Source organism: Stegostoma tigrinum, chromosome 44, assembly GCF_030684315.1.
Source record: "Stegostoma tigrinum isolate sSteTig4 chromosome 44, sSteTig4.hap1, whole genome shotgun sequence".
NCBI lineage: Eukaryota > Metazoa > Chordata > Chondrichthyes > Orectolobiformes > Stegostomatidae > Stegostoma > Stegostoma tigrinum.
The window spans coordinates 9373166-9391478 of NC_081397.1; the positions used below are offsets into that span (position 1 = coordinate 9373166).

The 18313-nt window shown below is 44.4% G+C and overlaps 2 protein-coding genes across 6 annotated transcripts in view; both read right to left on the minus strand.

Annotated features, from left to right (window-relative positions):
• Positions 1–790, minus strand: part of LOC132206967 (uncharacterized) — a 405704-nt gene extending 404914 nt beyond the window's left edge. Inside the window, exon 1 of the mRNA XM_059642109.1 lies at positions 498–790. Coding sequence (XP_059498092.1) covers positions 498–790 — 293 coding nt within the window. The remainder of the gene's footprint in view (positions 1–497) is intronic.
• Positions 791–4402: 3612 nt separating this feature from the next.
• Positions 4403–12108, minus strand: LOC132206987 (zinc finger protein 239-like). Of its 5 annotated transcripts, none has more exons than XM_059642144.1 (4): positions 11910–12108; positions 10842–10891; positions 6846–6932; positions 4403–5318 (listed from the first exon to the last, which is right to left on the minus strand). In XM_059642144.1, exon 4 carries the CDS (start codon positions 5217–5219, stop codon positions 4749–4751), a length of 471 nt encoding a protein of 156 aa, XP_059498127.1. In that variant the 5' UTR covers positions 5220–5318; positions 6846–6932; positions 10842–10891; positions 11910–12108; the 3' UTR covers positions 4403–4748. The 5 variants fall into 5 exon arrangements, with proteins under 5 accessions (XP_059498127.1, XP_059498126.1, XP_059498129.1 ...); XM_059642143.1 differs by having other exon boundaries at positions 6832–6932; positions 11910–12107; XM_059642146.1 differs by lacking the exon at positions 6846–6932.
• Positions 12109–18313: the final 6205 nt, after the last annotated feature.

The following is an 18313-nucleotide window of genomic DNA, read 5'->3' on the forward strand; positions in this document are numbered from 1 at the left end:
TTCAGAGCCACCCACAACTTCGCTGAAACAGCTGAACCAACTTTTTGCAAATGATTTTCGGTATGTATTAGTAATGTCAGTCGGCTTTTTAAAAATAATGTAATTGTTTTAGAACTTGATGTGTGGTCCCTCATCTGCCCTTTATTTTAGGTTGCAGCCATACCCTGTCTCGTTTCCCTGTATCTGCAAAGAGCATAATTATCTCCAATGAATCATGTATCAACAACTTCCATTTTTTTTTCCCAAGTTCCTCTTTCACACTTGATGACCCCGGGAAACAAAATTAACATCGAATCCCTTTTTACAATCTACTTGCTGTTGTTAATTTTACAATGAACCGAGATAAAGCCAGAGCAGCTGCCGAATTGCGATAGCAAGTGTGAAATATACAAGGCTATCCTCGGGTCTCCGCTCTCTTTCGAGGGTTTGGGTGGCTCTGAAAAGAGCCTTTGGGTTCGCTGGAAAAGGGACGATTTGCTCAGCCGCCGAATCCATACAGAGTGCGGCCCTGGCGTTTCAGAGCGTACACCACATCCATGGCAGTCACCGTCTTGCGCTTGGCGTGCTCAGTGTAGGTCACCGCATCCCTGATCACATTCTCCAGGAAAACCTTCAGCACCCCGCGGGTCTCTTCGTAGATCAAGCCCGAGATGCGCTTGACCCCGCCACGGCGAGCCAGGCGCCGGATGGCTGGTTTCGTGATGCCCTGGATGTTATCACGGAGCACTTTGCGGTGCCGCTTCGCTCCGCCCTTTCCCAGGCCTTTACCTCCCTTCCCTCTTCCAGACATCACGCTTCTTCACTCCAATCGCTGCCGAATAAGACCCGAGGTGCCTCACCTTCCTTTTTTATATAGCCCGCCCCGACCTGACTGAGAAAGAGCTGACAGAGAGTGAGAGGCGGCCCGGGCAGGCAACTGAGTGACAGGCAGAGAAATGTCCAGCTCCGCCTCCAGCTAACTCCCGCCCCCAACTGGATCTGGAACTAAACCTTTTCTCCACAAGGGCAGTGAACACAAGGCCCGGCAGAAAACCTGCAGAATCAAGTTTCACGATGAAAGATAGTAAAAAGGCGGTGAGCAAGAACACCAGCTCCAAGTGAGACACCACATTCTGCTGAGATAACACATCCAAAACCCAAAGGCTCTTCTAAGAGCCACCCACAACTTCATTGAAAGAAGCTGAGCCATTGTCTCTATTACTGGTTTGCTTGAGCTCACAGGCTCCTGAGAAAGGGTAACTATGCTGAGCGTGTGGGTGCCGGAGCGCCGGTCTATCTGGCTGCGGTGCTCGAGTACCTGACGCCTGAAATCCTCGAGCTGGCCGATAACGCGGCCCGGGACAACAAGAAGACCCGCATCATCCCCAGGCACCTCCAGCTGGCCGTGCGCAACGACGAGGAGCTCAACAAGCTGCTGTGAGGGGTGACCATCGCTCAGGGCGGGGTGCTGCCGAATATCCAGGCCGTGCTGCTGCCCAAGAAAACCGCCGCTGGGGGCGCCACTAAAAAGTGAAGAGACCGTTCTTTAACCTGACAACCAAAGGCTCTTTTAAGAGCCACCCACAACATCAGTGAAAGAAACTGGACCCTCACCACAGCCGAACATGCCTTTCCTGAAAAGACAGAACTCCAGCCTTATTTTTCACATATGTAAGATTCAGTTTAACGTAAATTAAACCAGAACTTTCACTGTCCCTGCACCCATTTCACATCCCACCCATTGGTTTGTTGTCCATTTTATCAGAATCCCTGCATCCTTCTGAAGTTAGCTCCATTTCTTTTCCTTGTTTCCACCATAGCAGTTTTAGCAATCTCAAAACTCATGCTATGATCTGGGATCCTGTGCACAGTCAGATATTCAAAACAAAAACTGAATTTATCCCTGCACCATCAATACATTTGTCCCTCACATGGCCATTTCAGCTCTCCCATCATAATTCTGACAACAACTGGAGTAGAGTTATATATAAATAGGGGAGATTATATCAGGGAAAGCTTTGTCTGAATAAATACTTGAAGCATATCCAGGTTAGGTCAGTTAAACCATTGTGATTCTGGGAAAGTGCATTGTGTTTTTTACAAATGTTGCATAAATTAACAAGTGATCACTGACCCGATGCACACCTTATTCTCAGATGCATCCCATTTTCCCTGCATCTACAGAGAACGAGCAAATTACACACCAGAGTGTCATTTTTCAGCTACTTGTGTGTTCAAGTTCCTTTTTAATACTCCATTAGTGCAGGAGATTCAAACCCTGGTGGAATACGAACCCTGAGTTTCACACCCAGCAAACAAGTGTCCCATCCCTTGCCAGCAAGTAAAAGAAAATTGTTTCCCTCCGAGTTCTGCAAATACATTTTATATGTTTCTGTTTTTTTTATTAATTTTGTAACTCTCTGCAGGGGTCCTGCCTGGTGGTAGAATGCTGGAAATGAGGCTTTCTGCTGTCAGTGAGAGGCTTTCAAATTGAACCGAGATACACCAAAACAGCTGCTGGACTTTTCACCACCAGCAAAAACACGATGTGACCAGGGCAATAACAACATGAAAAACGTGACAGGAAGTAGGGATTAAATTAAAATGGAGTTGGAGGGCTGTTTGAGCTTTATTCATTTTGCAAGCTGCTCTCTGGGAGAGGGAGGGATTTCTTCTGTAAAAATCCACCTTAAGTCTGGTACGCAACCAAGAGTTTCACTCTGCTTCTGACAGTCTTTGCTCCTGTGAGTAAATATGGGGTAAATTATTGAACAACTAGAGTATCAGGTGGAATTGAATTTCATTTATTATTTTATACTGGATGACACTTTATTTCCACATCTTCTGGTACATTGGGTGACAGTTTAATTGTGTGTCTGACTATCTCCACTTGAGATTACTCTTTTAATTTGGTTAATATGGTGGTCAATCATGTGACACTGCAGAGATTCTTCAGCAAAATCAAAAAAAAATTGTAATTACACAAGACGAAAACAGAGAGAAAAACAATGCTCCCAACCTATTTCTCAACAGCACTATTTGGTCCCTTGAGCCTGCTCTGCCATTGTCAGATCAGCCCTGATTCTGTACATTCTTCACGGCTGCTTTCCTGTAATTTTCTCATAATTCTTCATCAAGAATCTACATCAGCCTTCATTTTAGACTAGGCCCGACTTTGCCTCCCTGTTCTGTGGCAACAAGTTCCACAGGCTCTCAACGCTCCACAGAAGAAATTCCTCCTCATCTGTCTTAAATTGGTGGTGGCCCTATGTTCTGAGACAATGCACTTTGGTCTGAGATTCTTCCAGCAAGTGAAAAATCCTCTCAACATTTACCCTTTCAAGCCTAATTTAATACGTTTCGTCACTTCTCATTCTTCTGAACTCCAGTGAATAGACTCCCACGAAGTTTAGCCTTTGCTCACATGACAGTCCCTCCATACAAGGGAATATCCTGGAGAACATTCTCTGAACGACCTCCAATAAAATAATATCTTTCATTCCGTAAGGGGGCCAAAATTATTCGCTGCATTCGAGATGTGGTCTCACCAGCCCCTTGTACAGTTGCAGGAAGACATCCCAACTTTACTTCAAGAGAGTTGGAGATTTGAAGTGACATTGTTCCACAAGCCTTCCTGATTACCTGCTGCAACTGTGTGCCCACATTTCTAAACACAGGTTTAAATCCAGAGAAATTACATCAAATATTAAATCTCTAAATTATATCTGAAATGGTTTGGCCCAAACACATCCTGTGAACTATGGAATTTTCTTTCATGAATTCTCCGAAATTTGAGAGTATAAACATTTTCCGCTTCTAATACCTTCACAGCTCAAACCAAACCCTCCTCAGAAGTTCTACTCAGGTAACTTTTTGTTCTTTTGTTCCTAGTGACTTATTCTGAGCTCTATATAGTAGACAGGCTAAACTTGATTCTGATCTTAGTCCTATCTCCAAACTAAACAAAATACCTTCTAAGACAACAAAATGTGAGGCTGGATGAACACAGCAGGCCAAGCAGCATCCCAGGAGCACAAAAGCTGACGTTTCGGGCCCGAAACGTCAGCTTTTGTGCTCCTGGGATGCTGTTTGGCCTGCTGTGTTCATCCAGCCTCACATTTTGTTGTCTTGCATTCTCCAGCATCTGCAGTTCCCATTATCCCCAAAATACCTTCTAACCTTGGGTTTATAAAGAAAAATCAATCCTTGATTACTCTGAACTGAAAACAAGATGATGTCCTTTGATGTTTGCTCATCCATTGCAAATCAACAAGAGTCTAAACAATTTCCCATTCACTCCACATGGGGCTCCACAGCCACTTGCATTCTGAGCAGTGCTGGAGGAAGGTCACTGTTTCACAAAGATTCACACTTTTTCTTTCAAAGAAAACTTTCAGAAAATGAACCAAATTCAGTGTCACTATTATAAAAGCCAACTTCCAAACTGGAATTTATATAAATTATACATCCTTCATCACAGCAGTTACTCAGGATCTCACTGACATTTCAGCAGTTTTCATAACTCAATGAACCCCTTCCCTGACACAGAGAAAGTGAACAGCCTCTCCCCAGTGTGAACTGTCCAAAAGGTGGCAGATTCAGTGAATCCCCTCACTCAGCTTCTCCACAGGCAGTCTGCTGATGTACAGTCGTTTATGTGAATTGACTCAACACTGTCCTACAGTAGGAACAGGTAAACACTCTCTCATCAGTGTGAATTCACCAATGTGTCATCAAGCTACATGTGTCAGGGAATCCCCCCCCCCACACTAGGAGCTGGTGAATAGCCTCTCCCCAGTATGAATTCGTTGATGAGTCTGGAGGCTGGAAGCCAAAGTGAATCCCTTGCCGCACGTACAGCAGATGAACGGCCTCTCCCCAGTGTGAACTCGCTGGTGTATCAGCAGGTTGGAGGAATTAGTGAATCCCTGCCCACACTCAGAGCAGGAGAATGGTCTCTCCCCAGTGTGAACTCGCTGGTGTCTCTGCAGGTGGGATTTCTGACTGAATCCCTTGCCACATTCAGAGCAGGAGAATGGTTTCTCCCCAGTGTGACTGCGCCGATGAATTTCCAGTTCAGTCGAGGATCTGAATCCATTCCCACAGTCCCCACATTTCCACAGTTTCTCCTTGTGACTCCGTTTATGTTTCGAGAGGTCAGATGATCGGCTGAATGCTCGTGCACACACGTCACACATGTACAGTTTCTCACCGCTGTCAACAGTGTATTCTCCTTCCATGTTCAAAACCCAACGAGATTCAGGTTACACCAAATTGGGACACTCTGAAATCCTGATCGGTTGCAGTTTCCCGACTGTAAATTCTCTCCTTCTAATATCCTGTGGAATTGATTTAGAACAGAATTAATGGAAGTGAGAGTCTCCCCATAAAAATACAAAGTCATGCATCTGTCCCAGTATCGCATTTGGCTCCATGTCAAATGTATGAACACAACGGCTAACATTTGAACTATCGGGCCCTCCCGCCTGTTCCATCATTCAATACGACGATGACCGATAAGATCATGTTTTGAATTTCTAGTTACACCCAATAACTTTTGATACCCTCGCTGAACAAGTATCTACAAGTATCTACCCACCTCTGCCTTAAAAATGTTCAATGATCCAGTCTCAGAGATACTGGGAACTGCAGATGCTGGACAATCCGAGATAACCAAGTGTGGAGCTGGATGAAGGGTCAAGGCCCGAAACATCAGCTTTTGTGCTCCTAAGATGCTGCTTGGCCTGCTGTGTTCATCCAGCTCCACACAATGATCCAGTCTCGACTGTCTTTTGAGGCAGAGGGTTCCAAAGTCACACTAATCTTGTATAAAGAACTCCTCTCATGATAAAGCCATCTTCCCCCATTCTGGACTTAGCCTGAGGAGAAAATATGTCCACATTCACCTTGTCAAAACCCATTCAGGTTATTAAACATGAGGCAAGTCACACCTCACTCTTCTGAACAAGTGAGCATTCCCCAGGCTGTCCAAAATATCCTCAGAAGACAACCCACTCTTCAGGGATAACAAGGTGTAGAGCTCAATGGACACAGCATGCTAAGCAGCATCAGAGGAGCAGGAAGGCTGACATTTCAGTCCTCGACCCTTCATCAGCCTTCCAGCTCCTCTCATGCTGCTTGGCCTGCTGTGTTCATCCAGCTCTGCACCTTGTTATCTCAGATTCTCCAGCATCTGCAGTTCCTACTATCTCCACTCATTCAGGTATCAGTCTATTGAATCTCCACCGCATTTACATCCTTCCTTCAATAATGAGACCAGAACGGCACACAGTCATGGAGGTGCGGTTTCACTTATTCCCTGTACAACTGAATTATCAAATCCTTACTTTGCTATTCGATTCCACTCATGATAAACAAGAACATTCCATGAGCCTTCATCTTCACTTGTTAATTATATCCCAATCTTTTGTGTATTTTACACCAGATCCCCCTGATATCTAAACCCCAAAAGATTCTGCACCTGTCTTCTTTTCTCATTTTTCCCCTCAAGCAAACAATTTCACATTTTGTTATATCATAGATCACCTGAAATATTCATTCAAAAAGGCTGCAAACTGATGTCGGGAAATTAAGTCTTCACAGCCACCTTTCCTGATAGCTTTGTAGCAACACAAAGTGTACCTACCATGACTTCATTTCCCTCGTCCAAGTCATTGATATAAACTGCAAAAGGTTTAGGTTCAGCAGAGCCCTGTGGCTCCCCACTCATCACATTCTGACAATCTGAAACACACCCATTTACGGATATTCTCGGTTTTCTATCATCCAGCCAATCCAGTATCCAGGCCGGTATGCACCACTAAACCAGTAGCTCCCACTCAAAACAGTCACCTTTTCCATGGTACCTTGTGAAATGCCTTCAGGAAAGCCAAGAACAAGAGATCATCAGGCTCCCTTTATCCACAGCACAAGTCACTCCTCAAAGAATTCCACTAAATTGGAGAAACACAAAGAAGTAATTGTTCCCTTAGATGAAGGGTGAATAACACTGGGCATCATTTTGCAGTGAAAGGCAAGAATTTTACAGGGGAATGGAGGAAAACATTTTTCACCTAAAGGGTGGTGCAAGTCTGGAATGCACTACCTGGGACGGCCGTTGATGCGGCAAGCCTCACAACTCAACCTCCACTGCTCCAGGGAAGAAAAGCCCCATCCTTTCCAGCCCCATCCCACAGCCCAAACACTCCAATACCGGCAATATCCCTGTGAATCATCTCTGAACGCTTTCAGGATTCACAACTTCTTTCCCATAGCAGGGAGACCTGAACAGAATACAGTATTCTAACTATGTCCTGTACAGTCGCAATATGACATCCCAACTCCAATAACTCAATGCAGTGACAAATGAAGGCGAGCGTACCAAATGCCTTCTTCACCACCCTGTCTACCTGCAACTCCGCCTTCAAGGGACTTTGCACCTGCAACCCTAATCCCCTTGTCCAGCTACACTCCCATGGGCCCTACCATTAACTGTCTAAATCCTGCCCTGATTTTCCTTATTGAAATGCAACACCGCTCATTTGTCTGAACTCCATCTGCCACTCCTCAGCCCACTGATCAAGATCCCAAACTACTCAGAGAAGATCACCTTCCTCACTGTCCATACACCACCAATGTTGGTGTCATCTACAAACCTATGAGCTATACCATCACATGCAAATCATTTGGATAATTACTAAACGCAGTGGACCCAGGACTGATTCTTATGGCACACCACCTGGTCACAGGCTTCCAGTTCAAAAGACAACCCTCCACCACCACACTGTTTCATACCCTGAATCCATATTTGATTCCAACTGGCTAGTGCTTCCTGTATTCCATGTGATCTAACCTTGCTAACCAATCTACCATGCGGAACCTTGTCAAGTGTTTTGCTGAAGTCCATATACACAATGTCTACTGCCCGACCTTCAATCTTCTTTGCCACATTTTCAAAAAAAATAACACAACTGACAGACTGGGACACGATTTCCAATGCACAAAGCCATGCTGGCTCTCCCTAATCAGTCTTTATCTTTCTAAGCACATTTAAATCCTTTTGTTCACTTATTTCTTCAGTTTTTTTTTCAAATTCATGCAGAGGTGGTGGGCGGCACTGGCTAGGCCAGCATTCACTGTCATCCATAAACTGCCCAGAAGGCAGTTAACAGTCAACATTGCTGTGGGTCTGGACACGTAAACCAGACCAGTTCAGGATGGCAGCTTTCTTCTCCAGTGGACCTTAGCGAACCAGATGGTTTTGTTCCGAAAAATCAGCAATGGATTCTTGACCATTGTTCAACTTAAAGCCAGAGTTTTATTCAATTCAATTTCTACCACCGGCCATGGCAGGATCTGAACCCAGGTCCCCAGATTAATAGTCTGGTGATAATACCGCCAAATAATTGATTCTCATTCCCTCCATGACAGATCACCCTAACTGGCCTGTATTTTCCTGTTGTCTGCCTTCCTCAGCTCTTCAATACAGAGGTTGTGTCTGTTGTTTTGCAGTGAGACAGAAACTTTCCAGAATCTGATGCATTTTGGAAAGTTAACACCCATGTTTCTGAAACAACTGCAGAATATTTGTTCGCCAAGCCATTTCTTTTGTTATACACTGTCTGGAGTGTTAAGCGACCCAATCTTCTGTAGTGTCCAGCTCCCTTTGACAAATTCACGCTGGAAGTTGTAGGGCCCAGCTGGCTTTGAAAGGACTCGGGGTAAACTCAGCCACTTCTCATTCATCACCACTCCAGCTCAATGTGATACAAAGACTTACAAAAGCTAACTGGAAAAAGCCCCTGAAGACGAAAGAAAAGGGCAAATAATAGGAATCACTGATTTGCTTTTGGAGAAAGGCCAGCACAGGCATAATGGACAGAGTAGCCTCCTTCTCCACTGTAATCAGTGATTCTGTGTGACTCAAATAATAGGAACCCATAGGCCACAATATGACCACCACCCACCCTGTTAGAAATGGCCTTTTAATTCATCAGTGTGTGTTTCTTGACTTGGTTCTGGGAGGAAGGCCGAGATGGAGTTGAGAAATGTATCAGCCATGACTGACTGCAGACTCTGGTTCTGCTCCTCTGTCTTATGGACTTATCATCAAAAGAGCAGCAAAATACCGTAGCTGCTGCTGCAAGTCTGAAATAAACAGAAAATGCTGAAAAATCACAACAGGTCAGGCAGTATCTGAGGACAGAGAATCGGTAAATGTTAAGGGTGTGCAAGTTACAAAAAAGATAGAGTGCTTTTCTGAGATTAGAGAATTATACAGAAAATGGGTCTCTAAACAGCTGCAGATTTCAGGCAGTACCAAAAATGGAAGCATGTACTGATTGGTTGCATAATTGAAATCCGTAGGCTTGTTGTGATGTTTTGGCAATGAGCTGGAAACAGCCAATTCATAACCCGAGCAGCCAATGCAATTGTAAAAAAATGGACGGGTCATCAAGGGTATATATGAAGAGGACAATTGGAAAATCGGCAGAGAGCCAACTGCCATCTGACAAATAAGCACCCAGCTGACACAAGAAATCACGAAGCTGTCAGTGAAAGCGCCATCAGATCCACAAAAGGTATCACCACGGCACTTCCAGCAAAGAGTCTTCACTGAGAAAACATCCTTGACAGCAGAATGAGCGGTATAAAAGTGTATATGGCATGAGATGAACAGAAGGAAGAGCGTTCCAGAGACAGATTCTATGCGAACTTGGAGAGATTATGTTTTAATTTATTATTCTTATTCATTGGGCTTATACTGCATGGGACTTGTGTTTCTTTGGACAGCATGCCAAGAGAATTCAGTTCAGTTAGGGAATAGATCGTGCCTGGTGTATGGGGTGGGGTGGGGGCAAAAGTTGTTCTGTTTGTCAGTAATTCTGACAATTTGGTTATTGTTAGGGCTAAATAAATAAATTGTTACTTTTACTTGTGACTTCTCCAGTGGAGATCAGGGATTTCTTTTCTTTGAACCAGAGACTGCTGGACATGCATATGGTCACAGAAAATTGGGGGTGCATACATGAGGATCAATGGTCGGCACAACATCATGGGCTGAAGGGCCTGTTCTGTGCTGTACTGTTCTATGTTCAATGTTCTATTCTTTTAACAGATTACAAAGCAAGCTTCTCTGGGTGTTAAGGACACCATTAGAAATGAACCTCTACTCCCACAACATCAGATTGGGGCTTGAGTTTTGGGTTAATTAACTGAACGTTCGACCCTCCACTGCTTCATAACACCCTACTCCTGAAATCTATGCAATGATCCATAAAGGGAAGCATCCCTTATATGCTCTTAACTGCATGAATTGATTTGTCCTGCTATATTTTTCAGGAGTATGTGGATGAGCACACAAGATCCTTTTGCTCATTTGAGCTTCCTAACGTTTTGCCATTCATTGAGTACACCCTTGTCTTGTTCCTTCTGCCAAAGTGCATCACCTCCCATTTATCAGGGTTAAACTGCAACTGCCACTAATCTGCCTTCTGACCAATCTGTTCATATGTTCCAGTCACGCAACACCTGTCTCCTCACTGTCAAACACCCGACTAATTTTAGTGTCATTCACAAACTTAGTCATCATCTCTCTCAAGTCTTATCTACTTCACGTACAAATATCACGAAAACACATTGATCCCTGTGGTATGTCACAGCACACTGCATTCCAGTCACACAAACTGCCTTCTACCATCGCCCTCTGTTTCCCAGTACTGAGCCAATTTTGGGTCCAGCTTGGCAAGTTACCAGGCATCCCATCAAGGATTGATTTCAAAGCGACCGTATGCATCATCCCAGATATAACTGGCACTCACCAAAAACCTCAAAATTGTAAAAGAATGGTCAAAGTTACTCACTCAATAATTTCACCGTCTGCAATTTGGAAATCTCCCGCTGGAGCCGGCACCTGTAAAGATATCAGAAACACCAGAATCAGAAAAATCCCACATTTGAGGAAATTCCCCACAGAGTGGGCGATGGCTTTATCAGAACGGTTTGAGGGATCGGGGATTTTAGTTGCAAGATTGCATTCAAAAAACTCATTGCCCCAAAGTGAATAAAAGGACACAGCGGGGTGATAACAGTATAAAAGTTACAACAGTCGTCGAGGTCCACACACAAAGAAAAAGGCCCTTCAGCCCATTCAGGCTGTGCCAGTCAGAAACAATGACCTCACCGCTCACCACTTGTCCAGTACAAGACAATCTTGAATCTAACAGAGTTATGATCAATGTCTACAACTGATTCCCTCACTGATATTTCAACTACTTGCTCAGCTTCAATTACCTAAAACTAAGTCCAGTACCATTCCCTCTCATGTGGGATCTTCTCAATACTGGCTTCAAAAGCTGCCATGGATGCATGTTAAGAATTCCACTTCCTCTAAACATTTCACACTATGACTACCCCAGTTGATGTTTGGAATAGTTCTTGCACCAGTTACTTCATGCGTCATCAATACAGTCAGAGAAACTAACATCAGGGGAAGGCCATTCAGCCCTTTCCTACAGCTTCAACATTTGAATGATCATGGCCAAACATGCAACTTAGTACCCTGTTCCTTCTTTCTCTTTGAACACTTCAGTCCTATGTTTTGGCCTCAACTGTTTGCTGTGGGAGAGAATTCCACAAGCTCACCACTCCCTGGGTGAAGACATTTATGTTCATCTTAGTCTTTGGTCCTACACTGCATCCTTCAACCTCGAACCTTGGTTCTGGACCCCCCCCAGTCATTGGGAACATCTTTTCTGCATATATCTTATAGGACTCTAAATTTTATACATTTCTATCGGATGCTCCCTCAGTCTCACAATGACCCTGTGTAATTCCAGCACAACAGTCTTGCTTCTGTATTCAAATAATCTCACTGTGAGGGCTAACATACAATCTGCAATCTTCACCGCCTGCTGTGCATACATGCTTACCTTCACAAGCTGGTGTCCCTTCTCAAATCCATAACCATTCAGATAATAAACTGGTATAACAAGGTGTAGAGCTGGATGAACACAGCAGGCCAAGCAGCATCAGAGTTATCCTCATTGTAAGCAATTGGTGGTAAACTCCTTCCAGTCAGGAACAATGTTGCCCCCTAAAAACATGGCGGCACCGCGAGCGCATTCCCCCAACAAACATTGCCGCCGCACCTGCGCCCCACCGCCCGTCATTATCAAACGAAATGGCGGCCATCAATTCAACTTTAAACTCCGGCATTGGCGACAAACGGAAGCATCAGAAGGTCGTGCTGGGGTTTACAGCTTCCCGAACATCTTTACGAAGCTTTTCCGTCCATATGCTGAATGCAGCGGCCCCGTCGTTCTGTCCGTTTGTTAGCGGTCCAAGAGCCGCCTGAACCAACGCTCCTCCATCGCTATCACCCTGCACAAAGTCGTCACACATGGCACTGCGCCGGCGCACATTTTCCTGTCCTGTGACTAGGGAACATTTAATGCTCTTTGGCATTCTGGGTAGCTGTGCCGCCATTGACTATTGTACGCACAGGATGTTACTTGGCTGGTTCTGTTAACTCAGTTAACTGTATGATTTCCAGTTCTAATGTTTCTTTGAGGGAAATGGCATATGTGCCATTCTGATTTGTTTTCTCATATAACAAACGCATAAACATTCAGTGCATTCCAAGTGAGGCCTGAATAGTTCCTTGTATAATTGCACAGAATTCGTTGCAAGCCTCAAACTCTCACTTGTTTGATTTTCTGTGAACAGATAGGAACTGCAGTAATGGAGAGAAGCAGAAGAGTTGGGAGTCGGAAGAAATCTGGGAATTGTGGAAGGAAACAGTAGATATGGATTTCACCCCAAAGAGGAATGGACGTGCGTGTGGCCAGCATTTACAACTTTGGGACAGCAGGAGGGGCAAAATAAGAGAGAAAAAAATTGTGTTCTGAATTTCTACCCTGTACTGAGAGTGATGTCATTTGCAAACTCCTTTTATTTGAAAGTGAAAGTTTATAGACGTTTATCTCAAATCATTACATTAAGATATGACAAAGTCACTTAAATTCATCATGACCGACATAGCTTTGAGATAAATGGAGAACAGTTTAACCAGTTAAACAGCGAGGACAAAAAAAGTCCCACATTCATCAGCTTTTTGTTTCAGAGTTCCAGCATCTGCAGTTCTTTATTTTATTTAAGTGTTTTGTTTTCCCTCGGCTCCATTCTATATTGCATAACAACAAGACTGACTCAATAAAAAGGCAAAGTCGCCATAGTCCAACTGGAGTTTCAGGCTGCTCACTTAAATAAGGGGGTCGCCGCGAATCTGGCAATGGGGACGTTGCAAAGCAATGGTAAACTCAGATTTTTCAAGAATTAAGCCGACGATGCTGAGATCAGTCATCCAGCAAGCTGAGCTAATCGATCCTCCCGTCGAGACGACAGTCGGGCCAACAGTCAATTGTGCCTCAAGTACCCGGGATATTTGGCGGTGGGGACCATCTCTTCAGAGATAAAAGATCAAAGGGTCAAACCACTGATGAGGCCGTGTTAAACAAGATGCTGTAAAATCTTTCATCAGTAAGAAGGTTTTAAATTGATTGATATGTACGTGTAAATCCCCGAATTCCTGTCGTTGTTGCCCTGAGAGAACTAAAGGTTTTTTTGGGGGTAACATTTTTGGTCGGACAGTGCACATCAGTAGTGAGACCTTGTTCAGAATCTGTTTCTGTTTTACTTTGGAGTCAAACTGGTTTTTATTTCTCAAGCAGGAATTTACAAAACACCATTTTGACTGACTATCAATAGATTATTTGCTTTTTGAACAAAACTGAATGTCCCTGCAAATACAAATTCACCCCATAGATTCACGTGAGTGTGACAGAGAGAGAGAATGTTGGTCTATCACCTGATGTTGTGCGCTTTCAGACATTGTCCACCCCGGTCCAACACCACCACCTCCTCACCATCTGCTTGTGGAAAAGGAGAACAGTGCATGGGCGCAGGACGACGTGTGAATAGAGCATGCACGAGATCCGCCATAGTGATGGACAAGCGGTTTCAGTCGCTTCTGTAGGACGATTAACAATTCGGGACGGCGTGGGGAGCACTGGACACGACGGAAAAGCTTCCTAACCATATTCGGTAAGCCGTAAATCCGAATACGACCCCACCACACCCTGCACCTTCCCTTACAACTGCAGGAAGTACCACATCTGCCCTCACACCACCTCCCTCACCCCCATCCCAGGCCCCAAGATGACTTTCCACATCAAGCAGATGTTCACCTGCCAATGTGGTATACCGCATCCGCTGTGGCTTCCTCTACATTGGAGAAACCAAGCAGAGGCTTGGGGGTTGCTTTGCAGAACACCTACGCTCGGTCCACAGTAAACAAATGTACACCCCAGTCACAAACCATTTGAACTCCCCCTCCCATTCCTGAGACGACATGTCCATCCTGGGCCTCCTGCAGTGCCATAACGATGCCACCCGAAGGTTGCAGGAACAGCATTTCATATTCCACTTGGGAACCCTGCAGCCTAATGGTATCAATGTGAATTTCAGAAGCTTAAAAGCTCCTCTCCCACCACTCCATCCCAAAACCAGCCTAGCTCGTCCCCGCCTGCCTAACCTGTTCTTCCTCTCACTTATCCCCTCCTCCCATCTCAAGCCGCACCTCCATTTTCCACCTACCAACCTCATCCCGCCCCCTTGATCTGCCCGTCCTCCCTGGACTTACCTAGCCCCTCCCATACTCTCCTCTCCACCTATCTTCTCCTCTATCCATCTTCAGTCCGCCTCCCCCTCTCTCCTTATTTATTTCAGAATCCTCTCCTCATCCCTCTTTTCTGATGAAGGGTCTCGGCCCAAAACGTCAGCTTTTGTGCTCCTAAGATACTGCTTGGCCTGCTGTGTTCATCCAGCCCCGCATTTTGTTATCTTGGAATCTCCAGCGTTTGCGCTTCTCATTACCTCTGACCACGACCTTCCAATGCTACCGGGTTTTTTTTTAACCTCTCCCGGAATTTATAGCTCGGTTCATTGCCGCCATCTTGATTTGAAATGAGGGGCGCAGAGGCGGCGGCCCGGTTTGCTCGGCAGTGCACGGGTCGCCGCCATCTTTTTAGGGGGCAATCTTGCTCATGTCTGAGGAGTTTGTGACCAATTGATCTGTATCGGCTTATGCGTGATTTTTGATTTGGACAAACTTGTGAGAGGGCACGTACATGGCAGGTGAAATGTAATGTGAATAAATTATTTTTATTTTCCCCACACACTTGCAACTCGTCCGCGACGACCAACTTTTCCAAACTGAACTTAATCCCGTTTGCCTGCATTTGGTGCATATTCGTCTCAACCTTTCCGATTGGTGAACCTGTCCAAATGCATTTTAAATGTGTAATTGCACACGCCTCTACCAATTCCTGCAGCATCTCATTCCATATATGTACAACGCACTGAGTGAAAAAGTTGCCTGTTTGGTCCGTTTTAAATCTTTTCCTCTCACCTTAAATTTTTGCCTTCGAGTTCTGAATTCCCCCACCTGGGAGAAGAGACTTTCGTTATTCACTTTCTTTCGGCCCTCATGAGGAAATGTCCCTGGCTATCCAGTCTCTCCTTAAATCTCAATCTTCCAGTTTCAATAATATCTTTGTAAGTCTACTTTACAGACAATCTGGTTGAATAGCATCTTTTCTATATTAGAGTGACTGAAATTGTATACTGTATCTCAAATGTGGCATTACCAGAGATTACACAGCTGTAAAATGACATCCCACCCCAATTTTCAATATTCTGACCAATGAAGGCAAGTGGGCCAAAGGCTGTCTTTACCATCCTGTCTACCTGTGTTGCCGCTTTCCAGGTAATATGTACCTGCATCCCTAAGTTTCTTTGTTTGACACCACTCCCAGGGCTCTACCATTAACTGTGCAAATCCTGCACTGGTTTGTTTTACCAAAAGGCAGCACCTTGTATACATCAGAATTAAACTCTATTTGTGATTCCTCGGCCTATTGGCCTAGTTGAAAAAGATCCTGTTGTTAAAAAAACACAGTTTCTGGAAAAGCACAGCGGGTCTGGCAGCATCTGTGAAGGTCCAGTGACCTTTCCTCCTGTTGTAGTCTTAGGTAACACTACAAGGTCCTGTTGTTGTCTTAGATAACCTTCAGTATCCACTCTACCACCAATGTTGGTGTCATCCGCAAACTTACTAATCATGCCTCTTACATTCTCATTTGAATCATTTTTTTATAAGCGAAACACAACACTGGACCCAGCACTGACCCTTGCAGTACACGACTGGTTGCAGGCCTTCGATCTGAAAAATGGCCATCCACCACTACCCTCTGTTTCCTACTGTCAGCCTAATTTTGTACCCAGCTGATGAGCTTCCCTGGATTCAACACCTTCCAGCCTTCATAACCCGTCTACCATGCAGAACCTTGTTGAACATCTTGATAAAGGCCACATAGGCAACATCGACCACTTTGTCTTCATCTACTTACTTGGTCACATGTTCAAAAAACACAGCCAAATCTGTGAGGACTGATTTCTCACACACCTAACCATGCTGATGATCCATAATCAGTCCTTGCCTTTGCAAGCGCACGTAGATCCTCTCTCTCAGAATCCCCTCAAACAACTTATCATGGCTCACATTAGGCTCATTGCTTTGTAGTTTCAATATAAGTTTTTTGGTTTTTCATTGCAAACGTTTGAAATAATGCCACAACATTTGCCACTCCCCAGTCGTCTGGCATCTCACCTATGGCTGTAAAAGATGCAAATACCTCCACTTCAGGCTCACATTTCTTCCCTAGCTTCCCATATGTCCACAGAAGTATTTGATCAGGTCCTGGAGATTTATCTAACTTTGTGCATTTTAAGACCTTTCAAATGCCTTACTGAATTCCATATAAATGTGTTAAAGAAACTCCACCAAGTTCATGAGACATGATTTCTCATGCACAAAGCCATGTTGACTATATCTAATCATTCCTTGCCTTTCCAAATATATGTAAATCCTGTCCCTCAGAATCCAAAAACTTACCCATCATTGACAACAGGCACACTGGTCAATAGTTCCCTCGCTGTTCCGTAACATGTTTCTTCAATAATGGTGCCACATTAGCCAACCTTCAGTTTTCTGCTACTTCACCCAGGGCTATTGATGATACAAAATCTCAGCAAAGGGGCCCAGCAATCACTCCCCTGTCTTCCCACAAAGTTCTGGGGTACACCTGATCAGGTCCTGGGGATTGATCAAACTTGATGCACTTTAAGATGTCCGGCACCACCCCCTCTGTAATAGGAACACATTTTAAGCTATCACTATTTGTTTCTCCAAGTTCCCTCCCTTCCGTCCCCTTCTCCACAGTAAATACTAGCACAAAATGCTCATTTATTATCTTGCCCATCTCCTGCGGCTCCATACATAGGTGGCCTTCCTGACATTTAAGGGGCCCTATTATCTCCATCGTTACTTTTTCTTTAATCTTTGATCTATTTGAGGAATCTCTTTGGATTCTCCATACCCTACTTGCCAAATCTATCTCATGTCCCCTTTTTGTCTTCCTCATTTTTCTCTTGAGTATACTTTGACTGTCCTTATACTCTACTTGAGATTCACTTGAACGCTGCTGCCTGTACTTGACTTATGATTCCATCTTTTTTTCTTGACCAGAGCCTCAATTCCTCTCGTCATCCAGAATTCCCTATACAATACCAGCCTTGCCCTTCACAGTAACTGGAACTTACTGTCTCTGGATTCTCATTAGCTCATTTTTTGAAGACCACCAATTTTCTAGCCGTACCTTTACCTGTGAATATCCAGTTTCAATCAACTTTTGAAAGTTCTTCCCCAACACAGTCAAACTTGGCCTTCCTCTAATTTGAAACTTCAAGTTTTAGATCGGGTCTAACACTTCCCATAACTATTTTGAAATGCATAGAGTTATGATCACTGGTCCCAACGTACCACACCACTGACACCTCAGTCTTGCCTCATTTCCCAAAAGAAGCTCAAGTTTTGGTCCTTCTCTAATAGGTAAGAAAAATATTTTTGTCCACCCGTGACAATTTTTTCTCCCTCCAAGTCCTTAACTCTATATTTGGAGAGTTAAAATCCCGTACATTACAAGCCAAGTTTCCTTACAGATAACGGAGATCTCCTGACGAATGTACTTCTCAATTTCCCACTGACTATTGGGGGGTTGGGGGTGGTGCAGCTATACACCAGTGTCAGTAAGGTGATCACCACTTTCTCATTTCTCAATTTGACCCAAGTAACATCACTGGACCTACTCCCCAGAATATCCTACCTAAGCACAGCCATAATGTTATCCCTAACAAGGATTACCACTCCTCCTCC

What these genes read in the sequence shown, in the direction of transcription:
- LOC132206987 (XM_059642146.1), bottom strand. Translation starts at nt 5,219, where the DNA reads ATGGAAGGAGAATACACTGTTGACAGCGGTGAGAAACTGTACATGTGT.